This window comes from Bufo bufo, chromosome 5, assembly GCF_905171765.1.
Source record: "Bufo bufo chromosome 5, aBufBuf1.1, whole genome shotgun sequence".
NCBI classification, from domain to species: Eukaryota; Metazoa; Chordata; class Amphibia; order Anura; family Bufonidae; genus Bufo; species Bufo bufo.
This window is the reverse complement of record NC_053393.1, coordinates 538,983,794-539,009,567: the sequence shown is the minus strand read 5'-3', so window position 1 is coordinate 539,009,567 and position 25,774 is coordinate 538,983,794. Positions and strand designations below refer to the sequence as shown.

The 25,774-nt window shown below is 44.4% G+C and overlaps 1 protein-coding gene across 1 annotated transcript in view; it reads left to right on the top strand.

Moving 5' to 3' along the window:
- DGKB (diacylglycerol kinase beta) overlaps window positions 1–25,774 on the top strand; it is a 668,472-nt gene that overhangs the window by 272,378 nt on the left and 370,320 nt on the right. The window contains exon 19 of the mRNA XM_040431289.1: window positions 9,406–9,566. Within this exon, the coding sequence (XP_040287223.1) occupies window positions 9,406–9,566 (161 nt within the window). The remainder of the gene's footprint in view (window positions 1–9,405; window positions 9,567–25,774) is intronic.

Genomic DNA, 25,774 nt, shown 5'->3' with positions numbered 1-25,774 from the left:
GTGACTTGTGGTGCGCCAGCACGAGCTATCACCAAGTGTATTTAAACCATCGATAGTGTGGTTATTTTGTGCTATATCCTACATCAGCTGCAGGCTGAGCCTGTGTCACCCAAGTGCATTTAACCATCAACAGTCTGATTATTTTTTGGCCATATACTACATCTGGTGCAGGCTGAGCCTGTGTCACCCAAGTGCATTTAACCATCAACAGTGTGGTTATTTTTTGGCCATATATTACATCAGGGGCAAGTTGAGCCTGTCACCCAGCGCCTAAAAAATAGACCTGACATTTCTATTCAACCAAATCTGCACAGTTTTAGCTGGTCAAGTTATTTGTAGTGACCGTAAAAGCAGACTTTTTGTTCTGGGTTGAAAAAGCATTCCCAAATTTGCCATTCTGAAAATAACTAGTTTGTGGTATTTGAGGCCTACTTGAAATCTATCCCAAAAAGAAAATCTTACATTGAAGGTATTGATAGTGTCATTCAGAAAAACCTAAGACACACGCTAGCGTGCTGATAGAAGTGTCATTCTGTGATTAAACCTATAACTGTCACACAGCGCAAAAAAAAACAGGACTCACATCTCTATTCAACCAAATCTGCACAGTTTTAGCTGGTCAAGTTATTTGTAGTGACCGTAAAAGCAGACTTTTTGTTCTGGGTTGAAAAAGCATTCCCAAATTTGCCATTCTGAAAATAACTAGTTTGTGGTATTTGAGGCCTACTTGAAATCTATCCCAAAAAGAAAATCTTACATTGAAGTTATTGATAGTGTCATTCAGAAAAACCTAAGACACACGCTAGCGTGCTGATAGAAGTGTCATTCTGTGATTAAACCTATAACTGTCACACAGCGCAAAGAAAAACAGGTCTCACATCTCTATTCAACCAAATCTGCACAGTTTTAGCTGGTCAAGTTATTTGTAGTGACCGTAAAAGCAGACTTTTTGTTCTGGGTTGAAAAAGCATTCCCAAATTTGCCATTCTGAAAATAACTAGTTTGTGGTATTTGAGGCCTACTTGAAATCTATCCCAAAAAGAAAATCTTACATTGAAGTTATTGATAGTGTCATTCAGAAAAACCTAAGACACACGCTAGCGTGCTGATAGAAGTGTCATTCTGTGATTAAACCTATAACTGTCACACAGCGCAAAAAAAAAACAGGTCTCACATCTCTATTCAACCAAATCTGCACAGTTTTAGCTGGTCAAGTTATTTGTAGTGACCGTAAAAGCAGACTTTTTGTTCTGGGTTGAAAAAGCATTCCCAAATTTGCCATTCTCAAAATTGTGGTGAACGGGAACAATGAGGAAAACATCTAATAAGGGACGCGGACGTGGACATGGTCGTGGTGGTGTTAGTGGACCCTCTGGTGCTGGGAGAGGACGTGGCCGTTCTGCCACAGCCACACGTCCTAGTGAACCAACTACCTCAGGTCCCAGTAGCCAGCAGAATTTACAGCGATATTTGGTGGGGCCCAATGCCGTTCTAAGGATGGTAAGGCCTGAGCAGGTACAGGCATTAGTCAATTGGGTGGCCGACAATGGATCCAGCACGTTCACATTATCTCCCACCCAGTCTTCTGCAGAAAGCGCACAGATGGCGCATGAAAACCAAGCCCATCGGTCTGTCACATCACCCCCATGCATATCAGGGAAACTGTCTGAGCCTCAAGTTATGCAGCAGTCTCTTATGCTGTTTGAAGACTCTGCTGCCAGGGTTTCCCAAGGGCATCCACCTAGCCCTTCCCCAGGGGTGGAAGAGATAGAATGCACTAACGCACAACCACTTATTTTTCCTGATTATGAGGACATGGGAATACCACCTCAGCACGTCTCTGATGATGACGAAACACAGGTGCCAACTGCTGCGTCTTTCTGCAGTGTGCAGACTGAACAGGAGGTCAGGGATCAAGACTGGGTGGAAGACTATGCAGGGGACGATGAGGTCCTAGACCCCACATGGAATGAAGGTCGTGCCACTGACTTTCACAGTTCGGAGGAAGAGGCAGTGGTGAGACCGAGCCAACAGCGTAGCAAAAGAGGGAGCAGTGGGCAAAATCACAACACCCGCCGCCAAAAGACTCCGCCTGCTACTGACCGCCGCCATCTGGGACCGAGCACCCCAAAGGCAGCTTCAAGGAGTTCCCTGGCATGGCACTTCTTCAAACAATGTGCTGACGACAAGACCCGAGTGGTTTGCACGCTGTGCCATCAGAGCCTGAAGCGAGGCATTAACGTTCTGAACCTTAGCACAACCTGCATGACCAGGCACCTGCATGCAAAGCATGAACTGCAGTGGAGTAAACACCTTAAAAACAAGGAAGTCACTCAGGCTCCCCCTGCTACCTCTTCTGCTGCTGCCGCCTCGGCCTCTTCTGCTGCTGCTGCCGCCGCCTCGGCCTCTTCCTCCGCCTCTGGAGGAACGTTGGCACCTGCCACCCAGCAAACATGGGATGTACCACCAACACCACCACCTGCGTCACCAAGCATCTCAACCATGTCACACGGCAGCGTTCAGCTCTCCATCTCACAAACATTTGAGAGAAAGCGTAAATTCTCACCTAGCCACCCTCGATCCCTGGCCCTGAATGCGAGCATTTCTAAACTACTGGCCTATGAAATGCTGTCATTTAGGCTGGTGGACACACACAGCTTCAAACAGCTCATGTCACTTGCTGTCCCACAGTATGTTGTTCCCAGCCGCCACTACTTCTCCAAGAGAGCCGTGCCTTCCCTGCACAAACAAGTGTCCGATAAAATCAAGTGTGCACTGCGCAACGCCATCTGTGGCAAGGTCCACCTAACCACAGATACGTGGACCAGTAAGCACGGCCAGGGACGCTATATCTCCCTAACTGCACACTGGGTAAATGTAGTGGCGGCTGGGCCCCAGGCGGAGAGCTATTTGGCGCACGTCCTTCCGCCGCCAAGGATTGCAGGGCAACATTCTTTGCCTCCTGTCTCCTCCTCCTCCTACTCAGCTTCCTCCTCCTCTTCTTCCACCTGCTCATCCAGTCAGCCACACACCTTCACCACCAACTTCAGCACAGCACGGGGTAAATGTCAGCAGGCCATTCTGAAACTCATATGTTTGGGGGACAGGCCCCACACCGCACAGGAGTTGTGGCGGGGTATAGAACAACAGACCGAAGAGTGGTTGCTGCCGGTGAGCCTCAAGCCCGGCCTGGTGGTGTGCGATAATGGGCGAAATCTCGTTGCAGCTCTGGGACTAGCCGGTTTGACGCACATCCCTTGCCTGGCGCATGTGCTGAATTTGGTGGTGCAGAAGTTCATTCGCAACTTCCCCGACATGTCAGAGCTGCTGCATAAAGTGCGGGCCGTCTGTTCGCGCTTCCGGCGTTCACACCCTGCCGCTGCTCGCCTGTCTGCGCTACAGCGTAACTTCGGCCTTCCCGCTCACCGCCTCATATGCGACGTGCCCACCAGGTGGAACTCCACCTTGCATATGCTGGACAGACTGTGCGAGCAGCAGCAGGCCATAGTGGAGTTTCAGCTGCAGCACGCACGGGTCAGTCGCACTGCGGATCAGACCCACTTCACCACCAATGACTGGGCCTCCATGCGAGACCTGTGTGCCCTGTTGCGCTGTTTCGAGTACTCCACCAACATGGCCAGTGGCGATGACGCCGTTATCAGCATTACAATACCACTTCTATGTCTCCTTGAGAAAACACTTAGGGCGATGATGGAAGAGGAGGTGGCCCAGGAGGAAGAGGAGGAAGAGGGGTCATTTTTAGCACGTTCAGGCCAGTCTCTTCAAAGTGACTCAGAGGGAGGTTTTTTGCAACACCAGAGGCCAGGTACAAATGTGGCCAGACAGGGCCCACTACTGGAGGACGAGGAGAACGAGGATGAGGAGGAGGTGGAGGAGGATGAGGATGAAGCATGTTCACAGCGGGGTGGCACCCAAAGCAGCTCGGGCCCATCACTGGTGCGTGGCTGGGGGGAAACACAGGACGATGACGATACGCCTCCCACAGAGGACAGCTTGTCCTTACCTCTGGGCAGCCTGGCACACATGAGCGACTACATGCTGCAGTGCCTGCGCAACGACAGCAGAGTTGCCCACATTTTAACGTGTGCGGACTACTGGGTTGCCACCCTGCTGGATCCCCGGTACAAAGACAATGTGCCCACCTTACTTCCTACACTGGAGCGTGATAGGAAGATGCGCGAGTACAAGCGCACGTTGGTAGACGCGCTACTGAGAGCATTCCCAAATGTCACAGGGGAACCAGTGGAAGCCCAAGGCGAAGGCAGAGGAGGAGCAAGAGGTCGCCAACACAGCTGTGTCACGCCCAGCTCCTCTGAGGGCAGGGTTAGCATGGCAGAGATGTGGAAAAGTTTTGTCAACACGCCACAGCTAAGTGCACCACCACCTGATACAGAACGTGTTAGCAGGAGGCAACATTTCACTAACATGGTGGAACAGTACCTGTGCACACCCCTCCACGTACTGACTGATGGTTCGGCCCCATTCAACTTCTGGGTCTCCAAATTGTCCACGTGGCCAGAGCTAGCCTTTTATGCCTTGGAGGTGCTGGCCTGCCCGGCGGCCAGCGTTTTGTCTGAACGTGTATTCAGCACGGCAGGGGGCGTCATTACAGACAAACGCAGCCGCCTGTCTACAGCCAATGTGGACAAGCTGATGTTCATAAAAATGAACCAGGCATGGATCCCACAGGACCTGTCCATCCCTTGTGCAGATTAGATGATAACTACCTCCCCTTAACAATATATTATTCTACTCCAGAGCATTTCCTCATTCAATACTATTTTTAATTTCCTTTTACCATTATATTGCGGGGCAACCCAAAGTTGAATGAACCTCTCCTCTGTCTGGGTGCCGGGGCCTAAATGTGTGACAGTGGCCTGTTCCAGTGGTGGGTGACGTGAAGCCTGATTCTCTGCTATGACATGAATACAGATTCTGCGCTGACATAAGGCCAGATTCTCTGTTACGGGACCGCTCTCCTCTGCCTGGGTGCCTGGGCCTAAATGTGTGACAGTGGCCTGTTCCAGTGGTGGCTGACGTGAAGCCTGATTCTCTGCTATGACATGAAGACAGATTCTGCGCTGACATAAGGCCAGATTCTCTGTTACGGGACCGCTCTCCTCTGTCTGGGTGCCGGGGCCTAAATGTGTGACAGTGGCCTGTTCCAGTGGTGGGTGATGTGAAGCCTGATTCTCTGCTATGACATGAATACAGATTCTGCGCTGACATAAGGCTAGATTCTCTGTTACAGGACCTCTCTCCTCTGCCTGGGTGCCGGGGCCTAAATGTGTGACAGTGGCCTGTTCCAGTGGTGGGTGACGTGAAGCCTGATTCTCTGCTATGACATGAATACAGATTCTGCGCTGACATAAGGCCAGATTCTCTGTTACGGGACCGCTCTCCTCTGCCTGGGTGCCGGGGCCTAAATGTGTGACAGTGGCCTGTTCCAGTGGTGGCTGACGTGAAGCCTGATTCTCTGCTATGACATGAAGACAGATTCTGCGCTGACATAAGGCCAGATTCTCTGTTACGGGACCGCTCTCCTCTGTCTGGGTGCCGGGGCCTAAATGTGTGACAGTGGCCTGTTCCAGTGGTGGGTGACGTGAAGCCTGATTCTCTGCTATGACATGAATACAGATCCTGCGCTGACATAAGGCCAGATTCTCTGTTACGGGACCTCTCTCCTCTGCCTGGGTGCCTGGGCCTAAATGTGTGACAGTGGCCTGTTCCACTGGTGGGTGACGTGAAGCCTGATTCTCTGCTATGACATGAAGACAGATTCTGCGCTGACATAAGGCCAGATTCTCTGTTACGGGACCGCTCTCCTCTGTCTGGGTGCCGGGGCCTAAATGTGTGACAGTGGCCTGTTCCAGTGGTGGGTGATGTGAAGCCTGATTCTCTGCTATGACATGAATACAGATTCTGCGCTGACATAAGGCCAGATTCTCTGTTACAGGACCTCTCTCCTCTGCCTGGGTGCCGGGGCCTAAATGTGTGACAGTGGCCTGTTCCAGTGGTGGGTGACGTGAAGCCTGATTCTCTGCTATGACATGAATACAGATTCTGCGCTGACATAAGGCCAGATTCTCTGTTACGGGACCGCTCTCCTCTGCCTGGGTGCCGGGGCCTAAATGTGTGACAGTGGCCTGTTCCAGTGGTGGCTGACGTGAAGCCTGATTCTCTGCTATGACATGAAGACAGATTCTGCGCTGACATAAGGCCAGATTCTCTGTTACGGGACCGCTCTCCTCTGTCTGGGTGCCGGGGCCTAAATGTGTGACAGTGGCCTGTTCCAGTGGTGGGTGACGTGAAGCCTGATTCTCTGCTATGACATGAACACAGATCCTGCGCTGACATAAGGCCAGATTCTCTGTTACGGGACCTCTCTCCTCTGCCTGGGTGCCTGGGCCTAAATGTGTGACAGTGGCCTGTTCCAGTGGTGGGTGACGTGAAGCCTGATTCTCTGCTATGACATGAAGACAGATTCTGCGCTGACATAAGGCCAGATTCTCTGTTACGGGACCGCTCTCCTCTGTCTGGGTGCCGGGGCCTAAATGTGTGACAGTGGCCTGTTCCAGTGGTGGGTGACGTGAAGCCTGATTCTCTGCTATGACATGAAGACTGATTCTGCGCTGACATGAAGCCAGATTCTCTGCTATGGCATGAAGAGACTGATTCTCTGCTGACATGAAGCCAGATTCTTTGCTATGGCATGAAGAGACTGATTCTCTGCTGACGTGAAGCCAGATTCTCTGCTATGGGACCTCTGTCCAATTGATATTGGTTAATTTTTATTTTTTTTAATTTGAATTTTAATTCATTTCCCTATCCACATTTGTTTGCAGTGGATTTACCTACATGTTGCTACCTTTTGCAGCCCTCTAGCTCTTTCCTGGGCTGTTTTACAGCCTTTTTAGTGCCCAAAAGTTCGGGTCCCCATTGACTTCAATGGGGTTCGGGTTCGGGACGAAGTTCGGTTCGGGTTCGGATCCCGAACCCGAACATTTACGGGAAGTTCGGCCGAACTTCTCGAACCCGAACATCCAGGTGTTCGCTCAACTCTAATCACCACCACCGACTTCCTGCTCTGGAACTACACTGCTCCATCCATTGGGTAGCGGACAGAGCTGGTTACTGCAACTCTGCTCCTGTTGAAGTGAATGCAGTTACTAGCTCCATCCACCTTTATTTTGGTTTCACTAAAATATCATTATTATTTTTTCTTAAATTTAATTGGGTCCTCAAGGACTACAATACAGGCGGTCTATTTTTAGGATAGGCCATCATTATCAGACTGGTGGGGTTCCGACTCTTGGCATTTCCGACAATTAGAAAATTAAAAAGGCTGCAGGCTCACAAAAGGCCATCAAGTTTATAGTCTTGGAAAGGGAATTATAGGATTTTGCAAGTGGTGGCCTAAAGTCACCCGCTATCAATGTCTGATTGGCAAGGGTCCAGTACAATTGTCCATTGTGTAGTGGACAAAGATCGCAAATGCATTCACTTTAATAGGAACACAGAGCTGCAGTAACCAGCTCTGTCCAGAGCTGCTGCAGAGCAGCTGATTGTCTGCGTGTGGGGTGATGGTCCATCACTGATCACATATTGATGGCCTCTCCTGAGGAAAGGCCATCACTTGTAAATTCCTGAACAACCCTTTGAAATTTAAACGCTATGGACACCTTTGGAGGCATTTTTTTTATCAATATTTAATTTTGCTCATTTTGGGCTAAAAATCTTATTTTTAAATGGTCTTTATTAAAAAATGACAATAGCTTTCCCTGTATTGCTTTCAGTTTATGTGTGAATTCCATTAGACAGCAGCTCTGACGGCTCGATCTGTATCCCTTATCTCTAAACTCCTTACAGCTCATAAATAACTCATTTTAGCTCAGTTCTTGGCAGTTTGCTAAGAATTTTACTATAATGAGTGTTTATGAGCTGTCAGCAGTTTAGAGATAAGGGCTACAGATCGAGCTGTCAGAGCTGCTGTCTGACAGTATTCAGTCTGCAAATACACATTAACTGAAAGCTGTACAGGGAACATTTTTAATAAAGACCAATTGAAAAAATTATTTTTAGTGCAAAATGAGTAGAAAACATCAGACAACACTATCCAATGCCCCATAGACAATGCATGCCACTGTATATTTTTCTACTGTGTATCTCTGTACTCTATACCTCTCTAGACATATCATGAACTATTCCAAATGAGGGTTTCTCTAATAGGAAATCCACAGGATTAGTGCATAGCACTGCCATTGGCTTTTGCCCTGCTTTGGATATAATCTCTTTGTGTTCTGTTGTTTTTCATCTGAGACATTTTTTTAGGCATACTTTTCCCATGGGATGCATTTATTCAAAGGTCAAGTTGTAATTCCTCATTCCTTTCCTATTAGTTCTATGAGCAGATACTGAGTTATTATTAGAATTGTCTCTATTGATGCAGTGAGGATATATAGAATATGTATTGTACGATTGTCTGCTATTGATATCATTATATCACTAATATCTTACAGGTTAGGGGAACTCTGCCATCATGTAATGAGGCATATGATGATTTGCAGTCAGGGGGCCCTTCAGAATAGGGGCCCCAAATCACCTTCTCCTATTCAATCTACCAGAAATACCTTTTAACTCCAGAGCCCCAGTGCAAAACCTGTAAAAGGACGGCCCTCACCAATCATATGCTATTGGTGTCTTCTTATATTACAAAGTGGTCTTCCCTCTGGCACACAAGGCCCAGGTGCCCTCCTGCCTTTTCTAAGAAATATGTTAGTTTCCATGTGGGTCCCTCTCCCTATAATCATAACTTAATCATAATACCTAGTGACAGAGAAAGCCATTGAAACATGTGGGAGGTGGCTGTTGGTCAGGGCCAGTAAAAGGTTGGTGTAGACCCTTTGTCAAAATGTTCAGGCCCCTAACAGGTTTATATTATGCATGATTAAAGGTGGCCATACACTTTAGATAGCTTTCGGTCGAACGTTCAGTTGGCTGAATCCTATTCCTTACACTCCCTCTTCCTGGTGGTGACTGATCTCCCCTGAGAATTTAAGCATTAGGCTAGTTGAAATCCAAAATGTCTGATCATCTTCCACCCAATATCTGCTGTCGGGAGTGCCAAGAAGACTACAAAAAAATTTAATTATGTGCAGCCCACCAGATTCAAGAATGATAGGGGCCTTCTTCTTCTTTTTTTTCAATTGGAAGAAACAGTACAGATCTACCACCTCTCCGATCAAAAAAGGTCTAAATGGAGATTGAGTCTCTGCTGCTTTTGGTAGAGGTTCAAGCTATCGGACTCCCATGATATTACCAGTCATGAATGTCAATGTGATAGATTACGTGACGTCATTTCTTTATATTTTATGTTTTTCATAGGCTATGAAGGAGAAAATCTCATGAAGTTCCTCAAAGACATTGAGAATGGCACAGTCGTTCTTCTAGATCGATGGAAAATCGAAGTTATCCCTAATGATAAAGATGAAAAGGGAGACCCAGTGCCTTACTCCATCGTAAACAATTACTTTTCCATCGGAGTGGTGAGTGATTTATATTGAATGCATTAAGTCAACGCATTGACCAGAGCCCTAACAGGTCTACCTAATGTGGATATTTCCCTCTAAAGTCCTCATCCTTTTTTATTGGTTTAAAGGAATCCTCCAGCCCCTAAAAATTATGTAAACATTGCTAAAAATGAAATTGTAATATGTGGTACCTTGTACTGACTGCTATAGGCTGCTAGTGCTGCTATAGGCTAAACAAGATTTTAGGTCACAAAGTAAGTGTAATCAGATAGACAAAGACAGCGTGTCTTCCCAAATCTTCAGTATTGGTTCTGCTTTGGAGGAATTCAAGTTTATAGAAATGAAATTGATTCAAAGATCAAAAAGAATGGCTCAAACCGCAATCTTGTTCCAAGTGCAGCAGGTCTATGGTGAGGTAGGTTCCAATTCACACTAGATCCAAAGTTCTATAAAGAAGGACCACGCAGCTTGTGTATCTTCCAACGGGAAACTGTTCAGTCAGACTCAGAAGCAAAAAGTGTCTGTCACTTGTATTTTATCACTGGACTTGCACTCCAACTCCAATCTCAGTCATTTACTTTATTTCCTAGATGTTATTCGGAAAGAGCTTGACATAGTGAAGTACTGCAAGCATTTTTTGGGTCACACATTTATTTGTAAACTCACAAGATTAAAATTAATCAGCACACATAAAATCATATGAAGTATTTCCTCAGTTTCTCACCTGCCCAAACCCCATTAAAGGAAGTACTTTTTGCAACATTTTACAGTTCAATTCTGAAGCACTGATTTTGATATTTATGTATTCTCCTCCATTCATGGCTTTGTTCTTGAACTGAGACCTATCATACAGTAAAGGAAGGTCTTACAGTGCCCCAATCTTCATTTTTTTTAAGTTTCAAAAAGCTTTATTAAAAGAAGAATCAGTACAATAACTGAATATAAACTGGGTTAAACCAAAAACCAGGTACATTAAGGTATGAGTAATATGGTATTCCAATGTAAGATGGGTATTTTACAATACGTACTGTAGGTACATAATATAGTGCAAATAAAGAAGGATATCTCCTTAGTGGTGGTCTAGTAATAAGACCTGGGAGGGTGATAGGTGAGGAGAGCTCATATAACCAGATTGGTCTAATGTTTCCTAAATATTTTCCAGGCCTCCCACTGCTTTTGAAACCTAAGAATAGAGCAGTTTCCACGCTGCAATTTCCTGAAATCTGTAAAGTCTGTCTACCTTACCAATCGATTGTGCAATGGGTGGAAGTTCAGTGGAGAGCCAATAACATGGGAATAAGAGACGGGCAGCGATAAGAAGTGTTCTAAATAATGGAGGTGAGGTAGAAGTTAGACTGCTGGGTAAAACGCCTAGCAAGGCAAAATGGGGAGAGTAAGGTATCGCAGAGTGGCAAATATTATTGTTCACTGAAAAAATCTCAGTTCACCAAGACTTAATCTGGGCACCAAATGTGGAAAAAAGTCCTCCGCTTGGATAGACATCAACAGCATGTATCATAGGAGGTTGTGCTATACAAGTTAGTATGTTTTGTACCATCTGGTTAAAACTTTGTAGCCATTCTCCTGTATTTTCACATATCTCGACGAAAGATGAGGTGCTAGAAAGATTGAGGTCATGTCTTCCAGTGTGAAAGCAATTCTCAGATCTCTCTCCCAATGACCCATAAAGGCTGGTTTTGGCATAAGTACAGGAACACTCAGCCTCTTACAGAGCTGAAAGATCATTTTAACTGGGGTTGAGCGATTGGCAATTATACATTCTAGCCAAGTCAAGGAACGGAGGAGAGCATGTTTGGGGACAGTGCTAGAAAGGAAGGAGTGAAGAAATGAAATTAATGGGGTAAAGAAAGTAATTCTGGGTAAAAACTTGAGCAATTTATCTCCCTGTAGCACCTTTCCATCATCGTCGATAGCTTTACGATAAAGTTATGGGTCGGGTAGTCCAATACCCCCAAAGGACTTAGGTTTTACTTAGAGTAGAGGTAGCTATGCAAGGTTTTTTCCCAGCCCATATAAATGGAACGTGTGGAACTTAATAGGGTGGAGTAGAAGGATCGAGGGACATGGATTGGCAAGACCTGTTGTAGGTAGGTCAGTCTCGGTAAGAGGAGGGAAGTGAATAGATTTTTCCTGTCAAACCAATATATGCGGGGAGGTTCAACTGGCGTAATTGATCCTGCATAGATGATAAAAGGGGGCATAGTTAAGTTTGAACATTTAGAAAGATTAGGGCACAACTTAACTCCCAGGTATGTAAGATAGAAGGCATCCCAGTTAAAAGGGGATTGGGATGCTAATGTTTGTTTAGCCCTGATGGGGGGGCCCATGCATAGAATATGGGATTTCTTCATGTTGATTTTGAAATTTGAGAGAAAGCTAAAGCGTTCTAGTGTGTCGTATATTCATGGAAGAGATTCAGAAGGGTTAGTAGTCATGATCATGGAAGAGATTCAGAGGGGTTAGTAGTCATGATCAGAAGATCATCTGCGAAAGCTGCCAATTTATGCTCCTGATCTCCCGTAGACAACCCCTTTATGCTCCGTTCTTGTCTGATGGTTTGCAGTAGTGTTTCCATGATTAGTACATAGAGCAGCGGGGAGAGGAGGCATCCCTGCCTGGTTTCGTTGCTGATATTGAAAGAGGGAGAGAGGGTTCCATTAACAAGGAGGCATTAGTGTACATAGAAAAGATGGCTTGGATAAATGAGTCAGCGATACCAAATTTCACAAGGATATGTTGCATGAGTTTTCAGTTGACCCTATCAAAGGCCTTTTTGGCATCAGTTCCAAGGAGGACCAAGGGGCAAGAAGTTCTTTTAGCATGGTATAGGGCATTAAGTACTCTGGTTGTATTGTCCCTTCCCTCTCTACCCTGCACAAAGCCAACTTGATCCCTATTTATTAACGATGGAAGGAACTGGGAGAGACGGGTTTCTAGCATCTTTGCCATTAGTTTTAAAACTAAATTTAGAATTGAGATAGGGCAATAATTGGCACAACATGACTTATCTTTTCATTCTTTAGGAATCAGGGAAATGTGGGCTCTTGTCATATCTGGGGTCAGCAGGGAACCAGACAGGGATGCATTGCAAATGGGGAGCAAGTAGGGGATTATAGTTTTACTAAAAGTATTGTAGTAAAGTGCAGGAAGGCCATCCGGACTGGGGCATTTTCTATTGGGCATTTGTTTAATAGCAGATGCGAGTTCAATCGCTGTAAATGGGGACTGTAGTAAGTCCGCCTGTGATTCAGACAATGATGGGAGTGTAAAGGAATGAAGGAAGGTACCGATCATATCATGGGAAGGAGGAGTCCCACCACAACCTCGAGAGTCCGCAATGGTGTTGAGGGAGTGATAGAAATTTAGCAATTTTTCTGCAATCTCAGCCTTAGTGAGAACTTCTCCACTTATCCTGTGGATATAATTTTGGGATTTCCTTTGCTTTAGGCATTTCATCATGAATTTAGATGATCTATCACCATGAGCAAAGTATTTATATTCCGAAGGAAGGAAGTACTTAGCTGCGCTGGTGTTCAGGAGGTCTTTTAGTTCAACACAGAGGATGGTAAGCTCAGATAGATGGTTCTCAAGCAATGATTGCTTGTAGAGGGTCTCAAGGTGTTGGATCTTAGACAGGAGAGAATCCACAAGTTCCTTTCATCTTTTTTGAGATGGGAACCCTCATGAAGGCTTTGTGAGCGTCCCACAACACATGTGGGGATGTGCCTGGGAGAGAGTTGAGAGAAAATAAATAATCTAAGAGCTTTTGTGAGCATACCTGATACTCGCCCAAGGAGATCAACTGTTCGTTAAGGCGTCAGCTAAATGAACGCCTAGTTATGGATGGGGCTAAGATAGTGAGAAACACAGGAGAATGGTCGGAGAGAAGCATAGACCCAATATTAGTGCAGGAATAAAACTAAAGATGTTCTTTGAAATAAATAGGTAGTCTAGTTTCTGATAGGAACCATGGAGAGCTGAGAAGAGGGTGTAGTCTCGCATTGAAGGTTAGAAAGCCATCTAGTAAAGAAAGGTTATGTAAGTCTTTACGTAGATGTCTTAAAGCTTTATGAGAGAGCACTGATTTTTGAGATGTGGAGTCAAGGAAGGGCTCCAATGTGACATTAAAGTCACCTCCGAGTATTACCACACCTTCTTGAAACGCCTCTACAGTTGGGAGTAGGTCTGAAAACCAAGCAATCTGGTTGGCATTGGGGGCCTATATATTAATAAATGTGTACATCTGATTTCCAATTAGACCTTTTAACATGATATATCTACAATCAGCATCCTGCACATGGGAACAATACTGGAATGGGACATCTTTCCTGAACCGAATACTCACGCCCCTTGAAGCCGAGGAGTTAGAACTGCAATAGGATAGTGGTTGAACATGAAATTGTTTTATTGAAGCAGGAGGACTGAGCACTTCTCCCTCCTCAAGAAAGAGAAAATTTGGCTACGTTTGGATGGGGAGTTTAAGCCTTTGACGTTGTATGAGGCTACACATAGGTCAGCCATCATGATGAGATGTCATATAATAGAGGTGCATTGGGGAGAGTTCGAATACCGCAAGGATTGACAGAAGGGGGGCCTCGGCCTCTCAGAGCGGAGCAGTCGGTTCAAACCTCCGCATTATGATGTCTCGCATCATGTAACATCAGAGAGAGAATAGCGAATTAACTGTATAACAAGAGAAAAGAACAAAAAACAAACCAAACAAAATGTAATTTAGGTAGAAACAGGGATCCGGAGACCCGGGCTAAAAAAGAGTACCAAGCAGTGCTCATGAAGCACATGTAATTAAGAAGGAGGTAATTACGAGTACCATAACAATAAGACACCCTAACAAAAATGATGGACTATATAAATGCAAAGTCCATAGAGATATTCAGAGCATGAGGCGGTTGCTGTAAGCCAATGTGTATCTGCCTCAATTAGAGTACAAAAGGTCAAAAAGGAGGAACTGGAGAAGGAAAGAAAAATTGGAAAAAGAAATAGCAGAAGGATAGAAGTAGAAGGAGATTAGAAGTCACAAGGCATGGTTCAAATAAAAATAAGAAGGCCTGTCAGGTTTTCAGGAGTCATCCAGAGGTAATCTTCTAGGTATTGACGTGGTAGATCCTCTTCTGTTTCTCTGGGGCTTAGGCGTACGTTGTTCCCAAGGTATGACAATAGGGAAGGTTGGAAGTGAAGCCAGATCTTGGATCATGTCCCAATTTTTGATGTTAAGAGGAGGGATCTTTAGATGTTCATAGACTGCTTCCAGGTCTGTAAAAGACGATATAGCAAAGTGGCGGCCCTCATACAGAAAAGAAAGACCAAATGGGAAGGTCCATCGTTATAAGATCTTGTTAGATCGCAGCCAATCAGTTAGGGGTTTTAAAGCTCTCCGTTGCTTCAATGTGGAATGGGCTAGATCTTGGAATATAGTGATGGGGTTACCGTCCCAGTGCAGGGTTGTAGAGTTGCGTGCGTTAGCAAGAACAGCCTCTTTCACCTGAAAGTGCAAGAATTTGGAAATTACATCACGTGGCGGTTCCAATGGCCACAGTTTGGACCTCAAGGCTCTGTGCGCTCTCTCCAGAATCACTTCATGTACTGAGTCAGGCCCAGTACCGACAGGCATATTTGGACCACAGTATTAGGTATGTCACTTTCACTTGGGGTTATAGTTTCAGAGATACCTCTGAAGAGTAAGTTATTCCGCCTTCCGCGGTTCTCCTGGTCCTCGAGAGCAGTATGTAACATGTTGATATGGGTCTGACAGGAGGTTAGGCTGTTAACAACCACTGTTTGGTGTTGAATAATGGCAGATTTGGTCTCTTCCAGGGATTCGACCCTGCGGCCTATATGCCGGACATCTTGCTTAATAACTGAAAGGTCAGTGCTAAGCGGCTCAAGGGTAGCAGCGAGGAAGGATGACAGAGTATCTCTTAAGTAAGCTCTGGATATGGGAAGGCCATCGAGTTCATGGAGATCTTCTCTACCTTGAGCTGAAAAAAGATTCTCAGAGGCCTTGTGTGCGGCAGTGTGTGGAGTGGCGGGCGCCATCTTGGTTTCTAATGGCACATAGAAGGTGGCAGCTTTCTTTATCAATGTCTCCATCTCCCCGCCGAATGAGGTCTGCTTAGTAGGCCCTGGGGTATCCCCGGCTTTAGATCCATCGATCTTGACCATTTTGAGTCCAATAAGCGAAGTGAAACAGGCTGTAAGGGTTTTGCCTGTGACAGAACAAGGTTTCAGGCAGCCATCTCTGTCTGGTGCAAGCTCTGCCCCCATGCCCCACACCTTCTTCACAAGAAACCTGTTATGCTGCCTTGCTCACTTACCTTGGTTCTGACAGCTCAGACCCGCCTCCTGCTGCCCTCTTCTTCTTGGCGGGCTGTGTCACCATGTTAACTCTGTCCCGTCACACGGCTGTGGGCTGTCTGCCAGTATGGTACATGCGTCTTCCCTGGGACTTGAAGGGCAAACATGTGCATGTCCTAGTCCTCACCAGCCTATGGCTGACAATCTAGGGATACTCAAGGCGCCTTCCCCAGTGGGAAGGTTTTCTGAGCAATAGCTTCCTACTCTGCTAGTATCCTGCTACGGTGTGCTGCATTTCCATTTTCTTCTTGTGCACTGACTTACACCTGTTTCCTGGATATCGACCCTTCGCTGCCTGCCCTGACCGCGGACTGTTTACTGGACTTCATATTCTCTGTCTGCCTTGATCTCAGCCTGTCCCTGACTACAGTTTTGCCTTTCCCCTTGGTGCTCTTCAATGGTGTCTCTTGATCCCCTTTGAGGTAGGCCCCTGGTGGTTCCCCTGCAGCAAAGTCCAGATCCCTGTATAAGTGTTGAAAGATGAATATCAAAGGACCACCAGGGTAACACCCTTAGAAGTAATCCAAATCTGTTTGGTTGACATAGTGTTTCCACACCAACCGTGTAACAATCTTCAGAATCCCGGATTCAAATTTTGTCTGTCAATGGAGAAGAAAATATCCTGTAACTCTAATTCATTGCAAAATCAATAAAGCAACGTATGTGAAAAACAACAAAACATTTTTTTATATAGATGACAACTATGAAACTTTTGGAATCTTCCTTTAAATACTGATTATTTTTAAGAAAATGTCCTTCTCCATTAGGTTCAAATGCCTTTTGATTGCAGTAACACTTGATTTGGCTATGTTTACAGACATGTATACATCATATTAATATTGTTTTTGCTCTATTTTTACATTTTAATCCGTTTGTTAGTCCTTTACCATCAATTCATCTATTGAAATGTCCATGACCTAGTTGTAATCAAGAAAATGCAAAATAAAGGAGGTGGGGGGAAGGGGGCACTTCTCACCTGCGCTGATAAAAGTTTCTCTAGAAGCTACAGTATGTACGGCTCGTATGTTGCAAAAGCACAAGAAATATTAATACCTCCTTTATAACATATTAAAGTGTCAAATGCAAAATGAGACCCCGAGGTCTCATTTACACTAGAGAGTGTTTTTCAAAGGGAACACAAAGCCCATGACCCATTTCCTAAGCTCACATCGTTGCTAGATTTCATCTTAATAGACATAGGATAAATGCCAATTATATACCGAAAAAAAATATTTTCATCTTCACATTATATATTTTGTCTCGCTATGCAGATTACAACCTGGATTTTAGAGCTTACTTAACACATTTTGTATGAAAAAAATTTCAGCAAGGAAATATTGAAACGTCTCGTCTTTGTTCGTATCTTATCTTGAGAAAGTGGGGACACGGCTCCGTGCTAACAGCCAATTGTAAAATAGGCCATGGCTTATGAGTTTTCAATTGAAGCATATCTTTTCCACTAAGGAGATCCAGACTGGCTAAATGAGTCAATCTTCCTTTTTATTCTAATATTTTTGGAACAAAAAAAAACAACACTTGGCCTCAGTTTTGACCCTGGGAAGTCACAGTAAATGGGTCAACCACTAAAATGTATCAGTAGAGGTGGCTATGTAATAACGATGTAGCTGACTTGACCAGTAATCCGCAGTTGGAATGAAGCTAAATGACCTGTTCTAACTGATCTGAGAATTCATCAGAAATGCTTAACTCCTTAAAGGGGGTGTCCCATGATTAAGGGGAAAAAAATAAAAAATCTAAATCAGACATCATATAGGTCATGGCAATCTCTTTCTAACAAAGCTAGAACCAACCCTGTACCTTACATGGATCCAGAGATCTCCAGATTCACTGCTCAAATTACTCTGCTAGATTCTCTTCAGGTTGGAAGCTCGAGGGATGTATCTTTTCTGCTGCAGATCTCTCCAATCACAGCTCGGGGCGTCTGCTTTCAACTAGTTGTGTTAAGCCGACACCTTCAATTGCTTTTCAATGGCTTTTGTTTTAGGATATCATGATGAGTTACGAAATTTGAGTTAAGAGTTCGAGTCCTAACATCAGCAATATTCATAATATTGGGGGGGAGGGGAATGTTTTTTTTTTTCTTTTTCATCATTTACTGATCAACCTGTAGGCATTTTTTATTGCACAGGTTATTTTGGATGTGGGGTACCATACACAATACTAGCAAAAAGTAAGGGATATTCGGCTTTTGGGTAAAATTTATGGAAAACTTAAAAAGTCCCGGCTCCATTGATATTATATCATGAAAGTTGGGCATTTAAGTTGAAACAGCAATGGTGATTTCCTCATCTCAAACAATTTATTGAAACAAAAGCCACCACAGTGCTGGGTATATCGCCACAAAAATGTCAGTGTCTCAAGAACTTGTCATGTGGCTTTGACAATTACAGCTTGACAACAACGTCTCCTGCTGTTCACAAGTCAACCGATTGTCTGCATGGCACCCCACTCTTCTTGATGAGCGGCCCGCAGGTCATTGAGGTTCTGGGGTACAGAGTTACGAGCCTCTACACGCCGGCTCAGCTGATCCCATAGGTTTTCAATGGGATTCAGGTATGGAGAAAGTGCAGACCACTCCATTTGAGGTCCCCCAGTCTCCAGCAGCTGTTCCCTAATGATGTGACCTCAATGAGCTGGGGCATTGTCCTCCATGAAGATGAAATTAGGCCTGTTGTTCCTGTAGAGGCACAATGACTGGATTAATGATGTTCTTCATGTAGTATGGGCTTGTCACTGGACCATTTACACAATGTAGGGCAGTTCTGTATTGACTAGACACACCTGCCCACACTGTAACACCACCACTACCACCAAAGGCTCATCTGGTGACAACAGTGGTTGATGCATAGCGCTCTCTTTAACGTCTCCAACATCGCTGGCGGCCATCATTTCTGCTCAGTGTGAATCAACTGTCATCAGTGAACAGCACTGAGGCCCACTGGTCCCTCGTCCAGCGTAGATGCTCCCTGGCCCATGCAGGACGATGAAGCCTGTGCCTGGTGGTGTGGTCAGGTGCACTTGCAGGTCGTCTAGCACCCAGACCACACTGATGTAAACGGTTTATAATGGTCCCTTCAATGTACCTAGAGTTATGTGGCAATTATCATCCGATTCAACAGGGCATTGTTCACAATGAAGTGGTCATCAGTGTGGGATGTGGCCAAAGGATGTCCACTTCTATGAATTCTGTGACTCTTTCAGTCTCTCTGTTACAACCTGCTGATGACACTCTGTGACACTCTAAGCTCAGTGGCTACTTCTGTCTGAGAACATCCTGTTTGAAGCCTCGCAATGGCAAGGTACTGTTGATCAATTGTTAGGTGTCGTCTTGATCTCATGATGTCAAAATGTGAACAGCATGATGAGGAGGACTGTTTAAATACCAATTCTAACTGAACCAGGAAATGTATTGGGCTATTCGTGGATACAGTAATTAGTAGGAGGGTTGAAGTGGACCTGTCCTATTATCATGACCTATCAAATTAGTGTAGAGGAGGGGATAAGTGCCCAGCAGAACACCCCTTTGTTCAAGTAAATGAGTGCATTTTTGGTTTGTTTATAACATTTTTTAAATAAAGCAATGTTGCCCACACATGACTTTAAAATTGACCCTGGGCAGTTACGGTTGGAGATACAACAACTTACAGCTTAGTCTATTGCTAGATTAACTGCAGTTTACAGTTATAACACTAGATGCCGCTGTTACTAATGCTCACTTGTAGTCTCTCTCTGCATTTCTATGATGTGTTGTATTTTCCTGTACATTGAGGTGAACTCACTGATTTCTTTTTCCTGTCTGTTTCAATTCACCATGTAAGATGACTGTTATTGCACGCATGTCCCAATAAAGCCAGTTCCTGTTACTCCACAAAGTCTGATCTGAATTTACTCCGCTGCACCCAGCAATCATCCTCTGCAACAGTTACGTAACAACAATGTAGACAATCTATCCAGTAACGGGCAATTGGATGGAAATTCTTTGGGCCTGATTTATCAAGACCTTGTGCTTGTAGTATGTGCTACGCTAGTCTTGATGGGCCCTGCACTGCTGGAGCAGACATCTAATTTATGTGCTTCCTCCGGCAGTCCGAGTGCCAGACTGGAATAGATTTCAGTCATCATTTATGCCAGTTTCTGGCATAAATGATGATAAATATGCCAGGGCTGATGACCTCTCCCACACCGTGCCCTGCTCCCTTTTTAGAAACTGGGAAGGACAGTGTAAAAAGGCCAATTGCAACTAAATCTAGTTGCACTGAAGTTTAAATGGTTGCAAACCATTTTTTTATGCTAAATCAATGGGTAGGGTTAGGATAAAGCTCCCCATTGAATCTGTCTGGCTCTTCCTATTGAGAAATGTTTTCTGATTTGTTTAAAGAGAAAATCAATCAAAGGATAGAGTGTTCCTGCATTGTAGGACAGATAAATGAGTAAATCATAATGGTAATCTTTTTGAATTCCAAACATTTATCCCAAACCTGACCTCAAAATTAATACAGAGCAGTTACTGTACATGCCCCCCATACACTTTAAAGTGTCCTTGTCCAAACTGTCCAATTTCAGCAGGGCCAACCATTAACTAATGTGTATGACTCTCCTCTGACAGATGATATAAGGGGACACAATGACTGGGCAAGTTGAATTTCAGTACCTAATCCTTTTGTTTTGCAAGGACATTGAGATTGCAAGTGGTTTTGGCTTTCTCCTTGAAAATTCATGCATGTTTGGCCAAACTGAGCATGCATGTGTATGGATCAGTTCAGACTACAGCTATTAAAGGTGTTTGGACATCTTAAAGGGGTTTTCCAGGCTCTTCATATTGATTTTGATTACCTATCCTTAGAATAGGTAATCAAAATCCAATCAGTGGGTGCCTGACAACCCACATCCCCTTGACTGCAGCCTCCAGCACTGAAACTTTCAGTTTGAATGGAACAGGAAGCACAGCTCTTTACAAAGTGTAGTGGTCGTACCGGGTACTGCAGGTCAGCTCCTATTCACTGCACTAGTAGCTGAGCTACATTAACCCAGCAAGGCCAAACCACTTTGAACAGAGCTGTGCTTTCTGCTCTATTGAAAGAGCTAAGGAACAATAGGGTGCAGGGTGTCAAACCCTCGCTGATGATATATTAATGACCTATCCTGAGCATAGGTCAGTATCAGGAGCCTGGAATATCCCTTTAAGACTCACTAATTATGATGCAGCTATATAATATTGTGACCATTCGAACTTCATCATGCATGTTTAGGGCAAAATTTAACTCTGAGCAGATACAGTCCTGATCAACTGTTTAAGAACACTTGAAAAATGGCAAAAAATCATATTTAGCATGGCTGGATCTTAACAAGGTTCCAAGTAGAGCTTCAACATGCAACAAGAAGAAATGGGAGTGAGACAAAACATTTTTTGAGCATTCAATTTAATGAAAACAATGAATAAACTGAAAAAAATATAAGGGGTTGAGTCCGCACCACCTGCCTGCAGGTGCACATCACTATGGCGAACTACATACACAAACGGAAAATGCAAATGTGATCGCACACTGCATCCAGCACTCTGCCCTCCATGCTGGATGAGACATTGGTTTATATTTTGGCCAAAGCATAGTAAGCCACTCACCGCGTCAAGGTCGTCTCAATTGAGTGGTCCCTAACTCTTGTTCCTACCTGTTCATGGGCCATGACAGCCACATAAAATCCAGGGAATGCAGGTCAGCATGCAAGCCAAGTACACTTTGCTTGTAACCCCGTCCGGTGCCATTACAGCTTTCATCGGATCCAGGGATGCAAGTACCAACATGCATGCTGAACCCACCATATACTTCTCCTGGAGCCAGATGGCTAATGGTAGGTTCTATATAAGCAGACTCAGTTTTATACTGAGTCTGCTTGTATAGAACCTACCATTAGCCATTTGGCTCCAGGAGAAGTATATGGTGGGTTCAGCATGCATGTTGGTACTTGCATCCCTGGATCCGATGAAAGCTGTAATGGCACCGGACGGGGTTACAAGCAAAGTGTACTTGGCTTGCATGCTGACCTGCATTCCCTGGATTTTATGTGGCTGTCATGGCCCATGAACAGGTAGGAACAAGAGTTAGGGACCACTCAATTGAGACGACCTTGACGCGGTGAGTGGCTTACTATGCTTTGGCCAAAATATAAACCAATGTCTCATCCAGCATGGAGGGCAGAGTGCTGGATGCAGTGTGCGATCACATTTGCATTTTCCGTTTGTGTATGTAGTTCGCCATAGTGATGTGCACCTGCAGGCAGGTGGTGCGGACTCAACCCCTTATATTTTTTTCTTTGTAGCATATATTGGAGGCGTGGCGATCTCCTTTGAGTCAAGCACACCTGACCAGTTAATCTGTCCTGGAGGCTGGTTTTAAAGTCAGTATAAAACTGAGTCTGCTTATATAGAACCTACCATTAGCCATCTGGCTCCAGGAGAAGTATATGGTGGGTTCAGCATGCATGTTGGTACTTGCATCCCTGGATCCGATGAAAGCTGTAATGGCACCGGACGGGGTTACAAGCAAAGTGTACTTGGCTTGCATGCTGACCTGCATTCCCTGGATTTTATGTGGCTGTCATGGCCCATGAACAGGTAGGAACAAGAGTTAGGGACCACTCAATTGAGACGACCTTGACGCGGTGAGTGGCTTACTATGCTTTGGCCAAAATATAAACCAATGTCTCATCCAGCATGGAGGGCAGAGTGCTGGATGCAGTGTGCGATCACATTTGCATTTTCCGTTTGTGAATGAATAAACTGAAACAGGCTGTTTTTCAGCTGATCAAAAGTTTAGGTCCACAACTCCAAAAAAACGATACCCGCCCAAAACAGAAATCCAACTTCCAAACATGAACTCAGTAATGAGTAGCTCCGCTGTTATTGTCGATCACTTCAAAAAATTAGTTTTGACATGCTTGATTCAAGCGTTTCCATGAGGTGAGTGGGAACATTTCTCCAAGTGGTGAAGACGGCCGCACGAAGGCCATCTACTGTCCATTTTTGTAAACTTCCCTTGTCATCCATCCCCAAAGGTTCTCAATTGGATTTAGATCAGGGGAACACGCAGGATGGGCCAAAAGAGTGATGTTATTCTCCTGGAAGAAGTCCCTTGTCCTGCGGGCATTGTGTACTGTAGCGTTGTCCTGTTGAAAAACCCAGTCGTTACCACACAGACGAGGGCCCTCAGTCATGAGGAATGCTCTCTGCAACATCTGGACATAGCCAGCGGCTGTTTGACGCCCCTGCACTTCCTGAAGCTCCATTGTTCCACTGAAGGAAAAAGCACCCCAGACCATTATGGCGCCCCCTCCACTATGGCGCGTAGAAAACATCTCAGGTGGGATCTGCTTGTCATGCCAGTAATGTTGGAAACCATCAGGACCATCAAGGTAAAAAAAATTCTCATCAGAGAATAAAACTTTCTTCCACCTTTGAATGTCCCATGTTTGGTGCTCTCTTGCAAAGTCCAAAAGAGCAGTTCTGTGGCGTTCAAGGAGACTAGGTCTTTGAAGACGTTTTTTGTTTTTGAAGCCCTTCAGTCTCAGATGCCGTGTGATGGTTACGGGGCTGCAGTCAGCACCAGTAAGGGTCTTTATTTGGGTTAAGGATCGTCCAGTGTCTTGATGGACAGCCAATTGGACCCTCCGGCTTAGTGCTAGTGAAATTTTTTTGGGTCTTTGGGTCTTCCACTTTACTTTTTTGTTCCATAACCCTCAGGATCATTTAAGAAATTCCAAATGACTGTCTTACTGCATCCCACCTCAGCAGCGATGGCGCGCTGTAAGAGACCCTGCTTATGCAGTTCAACAACCCGACCACGTTCAAAAAGGGAGAGTTTTTTTGCCTTTGCCATCACAACCTGTGACTACCTGACAGAAAATGACAATGAAACCACATCTTTGCACAAATTTGGCCTTTTAAAGGCATGTGGTCCTAAAATTTGGATCAGCTGAAAAACAGCCTGTTTCAGTTTAATCGTTATTTTCAATTAATTGAATGCTCAAAAAATGTTTTGTCTCACTCTCATTTCTTCTTGTTGCATGTTGAAGCTCTACTTGGAACCTTGTTAAGATCCAACAATGTAAAATATGACTTTTTGCCATTTTTCAAGTGGTCTTAAACTTTTGATCAGGACTGTATAAATGTCATGAGTGGAGTGCAGGTGACTGTGTAATAACAATATGGCCGATTCAGCTGGTAATGAGCAGTTGGAGTAAGACTTGGTTTATCTATGGGGACAAAATGGTAAGAAATAGAGATTTTGCACTGGTTCTTCATTGAAGATGGCAGCGGCAGACTCTTTGCGAGAAAATGAATGATGTGAGTATGATTTTTTCCCCCACAATTTTAGAGAAAATTGATTCTTTACCACGAAGCAAGAGGGAATTCGGCTTTTCGGCAAATCAAGTTTTCCCTGAAATTTGTATCGAAGTCTACTTCATGAACTTCGATTTGCTCAACGCTAGCCAGAATGCTTAGCAAATAAAGAGGTCCCCAGTGATCCCAGGGAGAAGGGGGAATACAGGCAATGTCTTCATGGTATCACCCCTTTTACCAGTAACAGAATGCTACTGTCATCTTCTTCTGTATAGTCTCCACTGTCCTCAGGAGGACTTTGAGAAGTTTCTTCATATTATCACCCCTCTAAAAAACAACCTCCTGTTACTGTTATCTCTCCCCCGTAGAGCGACCAGTGACTCCAGTGGATGCATATATGGGAACTTTTCTTTGTATTATAACCCCTATTGCTGTTAACTCTCCTTTATACAGCCACCAGTGTCTCCAAGGTTGTATTAAAGGGAACTTTTTTTCATGTTATCACCTCTCTTATCAATCAAAGCCTTTTACTGTTATCTGTACAACCTCTTGTGAGATACAAGAAGTTCATATTTTCACCCCAATTACCAATCGCAAAGAACATGTGGTTTTTGGTTATCACATTTGAAAATATAATAATTTGCATATCTACTCCCTGTAACTGACTTGATAATTTGTTGACTCCATGACTTAAATGTTTATTAGCATCTGGATCATAGAAATGCTCGACCCCTTTGGTTTTGGTCATAATGTAAACACACATTCATATTGACATACGGACATAGGCATAAGTGACTCTGCACATCTTGAACTTTTAGTTTTAGGAGATGTTGGACATCTAAGCCTCATTTTTGGTCACACTTTTTGAAATTATTTTTTTGAAAACATGTTTAGATGAAAAATGTCAGAAAGGCACTCACGAGTAGAGAGATCTGGGTGGCATTTTCACATTAACAGGTATCTAATTTCAGAAAATATATGGGTATGGATATATAATTTGATATTTTTTAGAATTTTTCTAACCATATGTCAGAGTGTAAAACTGGTGCTGAAACCAACTGCAGTGAAAGGGTTAAACAGGGCACAGTGTAAGTTCATTAGACAGGCAGAGAGCTGATTTAAACCTTTGTACTGAATGACAATAAAATATAATGCAACAACCTCAGCACCTTAAATTTTTGCATGCTACAGTATATGTTTTTTTTTTGCAGATCATCTCCTGCATGCCAAAGGGTTTCTTCCCTATAGTGTAATGTCTGTGTGACCAATATATGAAGATAATCCCATTAGTGTACTGAGATATACTGCCGAGGTCTCAGAACAGCTAGTATAACTTGCTATAGCACATTGCCAGATAATTTAATTTAAAGCACAGTCCTGATGCCCTTTCTAACAGGTGCCTCATACTTTGGTATTTTCCACGTATCCTCAGTAGGCATGTCACTTGACTCCAGACAAGTGTGGAACCCGGGAA